The sequence below is a fragment of the Muntiacus reevesi genome, chromosome 7 (assembly GCF_963930625.1).
Source record: "Muntiacus reevesi chromosome 7, mMunRee1.1, whole genome shotgun sequence".
NCBI classification, from domain to species: Eukaryota; Metazoa; Chordata; class Mammalia; order Artiodactyla; family Cervidae; genus Muntiacus; species Muntiacus reevesi.
Genome location: NC_089255.1, coordinates 7,259,350 through 7,267,475, shown reverse-complemented (window position 1 = coordinate 7,267,475; position 8,126 = coordinate 7,259,350). Strand labels below are relative to the sequence as shown.

The 8,126-nt window shown below is 48.0% G+C and overlaps 1 protein-coding gene across 1 annotated transcript in view; it reads right to left on the bottom strand.

The window, feature by feature from the left end:
• Window positions 1-1,636: 1,636 nt before the first annotated feature.
• Window positions 1,637-8,126, bottom strand: part of ANKDD1B (ankyrin repeat and death domain containing 1B) — a 58,429-nt gene continuing 51,939 nt past the window's right edge. The window contains 5 exon segments of the mRNA XM_065941282.1: window positions 1,637-1,968; window positions 2,021-2,098; window positions 2,101-2,154; window positions 3,684-3,886; window positions 7,693-7,795. Coding sequence (XP_065797354.1) covers window positions 1,637-1,968; window positions 2,021-2,098; window positions 2,101-2,154; window positions 3,684-3,886; window positions 7,693-7,795 — 770 coding nt within the window.

Here is an 8,126-nt window from a genome sequence, read left to right as displayed (position 1 = left end):
ACCATTTACAATCAGCATGAGATGAAACATAGAACTATAAATTCATGATATAATAACTGGACTGAAATTGCTCATGATTTTATTTCTGGCCTTACAGACTTAGAGTCAGAATTTGATAATGGAGAGCCTTAAGTTATAATGAATAGGTACACATAAGCTGATAGAAATTGATACTTGATTTCATATTTCAGAACTTACTCAGATTATAAAAATAATGCATGGTCAATATGAAAAAAAATGGAAAGTACTGAATCACCTGTAACTACATCATCAAGAGATTAAAAAACATTGGTGCATATACCTCTGGTTTTAAGTAAAATGTTATATTACATATAGGTGGTATTTAAAGGCAACAACTACTAAATTTCCAAAGCAAGTTTCTCTTGTGGACTAGAAATAATAGTTCATTTCAGTACTATAGATATGAGGTTAGGCATTTCACAGGCATCTTTCATCATCACTTAACTTTACAGAAGAGATAGCCCTTGCCCCCAACCTATGGAGAAGGAAATTAAAGATCTGATAACTTGAATATTAGTCCAAAGGCTCACAGCTAATAAATTGCAAAACCATGTCTGTCTGTTCTAAAACCCTTGGGTTTTTTTCATATACCATAATGTTCCCACCATCATAATTTTTAAAACATGATATACAAAATCTTAGATTATTCTATCACTAAATAAGCTATCAGGTGTTGCATCAAATGACAGAAATGGGAAAATCATATACAACTTTCTTTAAGCAAAACCAACATTTTTTTTACTTCAGTGGTTGGAAAGTATAATACCATTTCTTCATCTGTTAGAGAATCCTGTCACTGCCATCTTCATAGTTGAAAGGAAAATCAATACTACTACTGGAAGAACCTGATGACATTTAAAGAACTGAATTTAAGAGGACTGCACACTGAATGGAAAATCACTTTAGTTTAATTTCTTTAGGCATTTATGAAAGTGCACATTTCTTGGGCCTTGAGTCAACTTCACTTAAATTGACGAATCTTTTCTGGAAAAAATCAGATAACGTGATTAATAGCTGACCTTTATTAAGCACGTGCTACAAGTCAGGCACTATCACTCAATCCCACAATGGGCCTTTGACACAGACGCTTTTCTAGTTAACAGTTGAGAACACTGGTGAATTGAGTTCTCTAGAGAACTTGCTCAAAATCACACAGCCTGTTATCTGTCGGAGTTGAGCTGTAAGCTCACAGTCTCACCTGGAGTGCATGCCCTCACCCACTGCAGTGGGCTGCCTCAGAGTTCTTGCAGACACTCTTTCATAGAAACAAAATCCAAGTCGTAGGGAACAACCCAGAGCTAGGAGGATCAGACCATGGAAGGCAGACGTCGCCCATGCACTATCCTTTGTACCTACCACTGCTTGAAACCACACTGGATTCGCAACCTGCTGTGCTTTCATGGTCTCAGTTTCAGAAAACTGCACCAGCGAAAATAATGGCAGATTATTTATTATATCTATATTTTGCTTGAATGGTTATTACATGAATGATAAATAACACCCCTAATATGCTGATAAGGTTTCAAACCATCTTCCCTGACAGTACGGTCCCTGGTAGAGTGCTTTTTAGCAGTAATCCCAGCTGGCAAAATAATAGCCCATCAGCTCTCTCCTCTCAACGCAGAGAGAACTTCTTCAAACACATGAACCTGCTGAGTTCCCAAGCGGAAGAGGCGTTCCGTGCAAGACCATTCTCAGCTGTGGGGCACTGTTCCGTCCCCCTATGAGACGGCGCAGCTCTCTCGCCCACCTCCCATCCCACATCCACCATGCCCCCCACACAAAAGTTCCCCTCCACTTCCCAAATGCCCAGCTGGGGAATGACCCTGAACCGCCAGGCCGACAATGGGACCAGAATGACTAAGTCACCAAAGGGGAAGCTGCGTGTTCGGACGCCCTGCTGGGACTGCCGCGGCTCAGGGGAGCACGTCTGCCAACTGTCCTTGACTGTTTTAAGCAAGCAGCAGTTTCCACCTGTTTGTTGAAAAGTCTAACTCACCAGCTGCTTCTGGAAAGTCCGTGCGCACCGAAAGCTCCTCGTACAGGTGCTTGACCGGCGTGGCCTGTGTCGCCAGGGCCCGTGCAGCCAAATAAGCAGAGCCCTGTGGCCCTGTTCGCAGAAGCTCTCCTTTCCTGAGCCAAGCTCAAAGGGCAGATTCTGACGCCTGCTTCCAGGGAACTCAGTTCTAACTCGATTTCCACATAGCTGTGGTTGCAGGTTCATTCCCCCTCTGGCAGCTGTGAGATAGGAAGCCCAGGGCATGAAAGCCCTTCCTTCACTGGTTCTTCTAGGGGGCACCAGAGTTTGGAGTTCTTGTCACGCACCTACTGTGCTTAACACGGATCAAAGCTGAGGAGGAGAGGGGAGGGAAAATCTTAAAGCGATGTGGAGCTTTTTCCTCAACGTTCAGGTGGCACTGGGATAGGCCAGCGCTTCTGGTTCAGCCAGTCTGGAGTGAGGATCTGCAGGTCAGTAAGCTCCCAGGTCCTGCCGCTGCTGCCCGTTGACCACACCCTGGTGCAGCCAGCATGCACCCACCTGCCAGTTCAGCTTCCAGAAAGCTCCTCAGGTGGAAGCCTGCAGCTCCTGGCCAGGCAGAACTCTCCACTGGGCACATCTCAGTAGACATTCTACCCCTAAGAGGTGTTGGGGGAAGTACTGGGTGTGGAGATGAGAAGCCATGGGCACTTCTGCCTACAGGTCACAGTTACAAAGCCCTGCCAGATGCTGAGGAATGGGGGGCCCGAGCTCTGGGGAGGAAGTCTGCCGCATTGACTGTGAGACGGACAGGCATTTCAGGGGGAGCAAGCTGTTCCCATGAAGAAGGTACCCCTAGGTGGATCCAGTGCCCCTCCTTGTCCTGCTGCCGCCAGACTGATTTCTCTTAAAGACCATCATCAACATGTCATTCCTTTGCTCAAAAGCCCACCAATTCCTGGGCTTCCCTAGTGGCTCAGTAAAGAATCCACCTGCAATGCAGGAGGTCAAGGTTCAATTTCTGGGTCAGGAAGGTCTCCTGGAGAAGGAAATGGCAACCCACTCCAGTATTCTTGCCTGGGAAATCCCACGGACAGAGGAGCCTTGCTGGCTACAGTCCGTGGGATCACAAGAGTCAGACACGACTAAACGACTAAGCCGACGCCACCATCACCAGTTCCTTCATGCCAGCTACAACATAACTGGATCGTGACTGTTACTATTGATACTATCATGCCAACCCGATCATCAGCTGCATCAAACATGCACCACAACTTACAGAGCTGACGTATGGATCCCCTCACAGCACTAAACACATCCTAGGCACCCTGTTATGTGTGAATGCAATACATCAAAACCCTTATCCTGACAGCAAGTACTCCAAAGGCATAATGTATTTCCAAATCAATTTTTTAGGTCAAGTGAAATTTCCAGAAGGCAATTACATTTTTCTGAAGATTGCAGAACACTATATGCCTAATTAGCAACAAGGAGAAATCTTAACAATACAAAAGAAAGCGTTTTAGAAACTGTAGTCAATATTCAACATTTTCAATGCATTATCTTCCTTTTTTTTCCACATGAAAATGTATCCATAGAATTAGCAATAAAATGCCATAATGTACTTGTGTGTGGTGTAAGTGAACTGACTGCTTCTTGCCCACATCATCTGGGCCATGCTGACCTGACAACTGCTCCTTGACAGCTCGAATCTGGGCGTGCGTAAAGTTCTGCGAACGGGCCAGCCTCTGCCGCTCGTTGGCCTTCAGCTGACAGTAAACCAGGTGCCGGAGCAGACGGCAAAAGTACCTGGTCTCCAGGCTGTGATCCTGCCTGAACGTCAGAGTAGAGCGGATTGATGTGTCCCTTGATGTTCTCACTCTGCTCCTAGATTGAAAGGAACCCTATTGGATGATTTCGGATGTTTTCTGCTGATTGCCTCATTTCAGAGTATATATGAATTTATTTTTATCAGGTGGAATCCGTAAGGTGGTAACCAGGACTATGCTTTCAACATTAACTATAACTGGATTAAATTTTTTTGCCATCCAAGATAGAGACAAACGTCTGAAACAACAAGTTGGAGTCTGTCTGACTCAGGAAGCGTGAGGCCTTTTGCCACGCTGTGTCCCATGCCTCTACCCCAGCCTGCTCACCACTTCTAAGGAAACAGACGGGGGTGCCTTGGCTATGGGAATGTCACCACAACAAATGCATCGTTAAATGCCTTACTTCCAACCAATATCACTTTTTCTTCTTTGGGGTGTTTAATTTTCTCCTGTCAATATTTCTGAGGGGCCCAGATTGGAAATATTCTTTAGGAGACCCCATAGTCGATGCCTCTGCCCCTCCTGCTCTCTGATGGCCGTGAGGAGAGTGGACAGGCACCCCAACTCTCAGGGCTGCAGAAGGCAGGGCTCCTCCATGTGGTGTGCAATACAACTGTACTCGAGGTGCTACAGTCATGCTGTGTGCAATGCAACTGCACTCAAGGTGCTACAGTCACGCTCTGTGTGTAACGCAACTGCACTCGAGGTGCTACAGTCACGCTGTGTGTAACACAACTGCACTCCAGGTGCTACAGTCACGCTGTGTGCAATACAACTGCACTCTAGGTGCTACAGTCATGCTCTGTGTGTAATGCAACTGCACTCGAGGTGCTACAGTCACGCTCTGTGTGTAACGCAACTGCACTCGAGGTGCTACAGTCACGCTGTGTGTAACACAACTGCACTCCAGGTGCTACAGTCACGCTGTGTGCAATACAACTGCACTCTAGGTGCTACAGTCATGCTCTGTGTGTAATGCAACTGCACTCGAGGTGCTACAGTCACGCTCTGTGTGTAACGCAACTGCACTCGAGGTGCTACAGTCACGCTGTGTGTAACGCAACTGCACTCCAGGTGCTACAGTCACGCTGTGTGTAACACAACTGCACTCCAGGTGCTACAGTCACGCTGTGTGTAACACAACTGCACTCCAGGTGCTACAGTCACGCTGTGTGTAACACAACTGCACTCCAGGTGCTACAGTCACGCTGTGTGCAATACAACTGCACTCTAGGTGCTACAGTCATGCTCTGTGTGTAATGCAACTGCACTCGAGGTGCTACAGTCACGCTCTGTGTGTAACGCAACTGCACTCGAGGTGCTACAGTCACGCTGTGTGTAACGCAACTGCACTCCAGGTGCTACAGTCACGCTGTGTGTAACACAACTGCACTCCAGGTGCTACAGTCACGCTGTGTGTAACACAACTGCACTCCAGGTGCTACAGTCACGCTGTGTGTAACACAACTGCACTCCAGGTGCTACAGTCACGCTGTGTGCAATACAACTGCACTCTAGGTGCTACAGTCATGCTCTGTGTGTAACGCAACTGCACTCGAGGTGCTACAGTCATGCTGTGTGTAACACAACTGCACTCGAGGTGCTACAGTCACGCTCTGTGTGTAACGCAACTGCACTCGAGGTGCTACAGTCACGCTGTGTGTAACGCAACTGCACTCCAGGTGCTACAGTCACGCTGTGTGTAACACAACTGCACTCCAGGTGCTACAGTCACGCTGTGTGTAACACAACTGCACTCCAGGTGCTACAGTCACGCTGTGTGTAACACAACTGCACTCCAGGTGCTACAGTCACGCTGTGTGCAATACAACTGCACTCTAGGTGCTACAGTCATGCTCTGTGTGTAATGCAACTGCACTCGAGGTGCTACAGTCACGCTCTGTGTGTAACGCAACTGCACTCGAGGTGCTACAGTCACGCTGTGTGTAACGCAACTGCACTCCAGGTGCTACAGTCACGCTGTGTGTAACACAACTGCACTCCAGGTGCTACAGTCACGCTGTGTGTAACACAACTGCACTCCAGGTGCTACAGTCACGCTGTGTGTAACACAACTGCACTCCAGGTGCTACAGTCACGCTGTGTGCAATACAACTGCACTCTAGGTGCTACAGTCATGCTCTGTGTGTAACGCAACTGCACTCGAGGTGCTACAGTCATGCTGTGTGTAACACAACTGCACTCCAGGTGCTACAGTCACGCTGTGTGCAATACAACTGCACTCTAGGTGCTACAGTCATGCTCTGTGTGTAATGCAACTGCACTCGAGGTGCTACAGTCACGCTCTGTGTGTAACGCAACTGCACTCGAGGTGCTACAGTCACGCTGTGTGTAACGCAACTGCACTCCAGGTGCTACAGTCACGCTGTGTGTAACACAACTGCACTCCAGGTGCTACAGTCACGCTGTGTGTAACACAACTGCACTCCAGGTGCTACAGTCACGCTGTGTTTAATGCAACTGCACTCAAGGTGCTACAGTCACGCTGTGTGTAACACAACTGCACTCCAGGTGCTACAGTCACGCTGTGTGCAATACAACTGCACTCTAGGTGCTACAGTCACGCTGTGTGTAATACAACTGCACTCGAGGTGATACAGTCACGCTGTGTGTAACACAACTGCACTCCAGGTGCTACAGTCACGCTGTGTTTAATGCAACTGCACTCAAGGTGCTACAGTCACGCTGTGTGTAACACAACTGCACTCCAGGTGCTACAGTCACGCTGTGTGTAACACAACTGCACTCCAGGTGCTACAGTCACGCTGTGTTTAATGCAACTGCACTCAAGGTGCTACAGTCACGCTGTGTGTAATACAACTGCACTCCAGGTGCTACAGTCACGCTGTGTGTAACACAACTGCACTCAAGGTGCTACAGTCACGCTGTGTGCAATACAACTGCACTCTAGGTGCTACAGTCATGTTGTGTGTAATACAACTGCACTCGAGGTGCTACAGTCACGCTGTGTGTAACACAACTGCACTCCAGGTGCTACAGTCACGCTGTGTTTAATGCAACTGCACTCAAGGTGCTAAAGTCACGCTGTGTGTAATACAACTGCACTCGAGGTGCTACAGTCACGCTGTGTGTAATACAACTGCACTCCAGGTGCTACAGTCACGCTGTGTTTAATGCAACTGCACTCTAGGTGATACAATCACGTGTATAATACAACTGCACTCTAGGTACTACAGTCACGCTGCGTGTAATACAACTGCACTCTAGGTGATACAATCAGGTTGCGTGTAATGCAACTGCACTCTAGGTGATACAATCACATTGTGTGTAATGCATCGTGTATTACAGCACTGCAGCCAGGCTCAGTCCAACAGCACCATGACTGGATTGATGCTTGTTTTCTGACTTGTCAATGTTCCCTTTGTCCCTTTTAAGAATACACACACACACACACACAGACACAGACACACACACACACACACACAGAAGAAGATCCACCAGAGTCCTACGGAATCCAGCCAAAACAGCTGGAGGACATCACCAGGTAAAGCAGAGGTCACGGCTCCCTATGACTGCACCTGTCATGCAGGTGCCATCGGGGCTCCAGACAAGTGCCCCCCGGAGGGAGGGAATCGGGGACACCAGGACTCACAGCCCACCAAGAGGTCTCCTTCCACTTTTACGTATAGTGACTTCTACTTTTGTCTTTCTTTTTAATAAAAGTGAATCTTAGTGCAAGATACTCTGAACAGCAGTCTGGAAGTCAATGCTGGGGCGGGAAGTTGACTAAAGGGGTATGGGAACCTGGTTTTCGAGACCTACGAGAAGAAAGTGGGGGGGCTTGTGCCCCAGCCTCCAGCACGGGCCAGCCTGCACCCTCACAGCATCAGTACCCTCCTCCGGAAGGTCCACAAAAACTCCCGGGAAACTTGGCGGAGGGGCACGGCAAGACCTTTCTCTAGCATCTGGACTTTGTGAACAGAAGCTGGGATAGGAATGGTAGGAATGACTGGCTCATAATTGTTTAAGGTTTTAGAACGCAGGGTCTTTTGCACCCCAGCCTTTCTCTACCTAGAAGAGGTAAGGGTGGGGGTGGCGGACTCCAACAAACAGGAGGAGTGCTGGTTGCCCTGTTCCTTTTCTCCTCATCCCATCTCCTGAAAATGTGAAATCGAAGAAGATGAAAACCCCAAACAACACCAGTTAAAGGGAAGGCTACAAAATGCCTCTGCTCTCAGCTCTGCACTATAGCACTTTCATTTCTCTGGAAGCATGCCTGTGTGTGCATTCCAGGATTGGGCTGGGCCTTTCTTCAG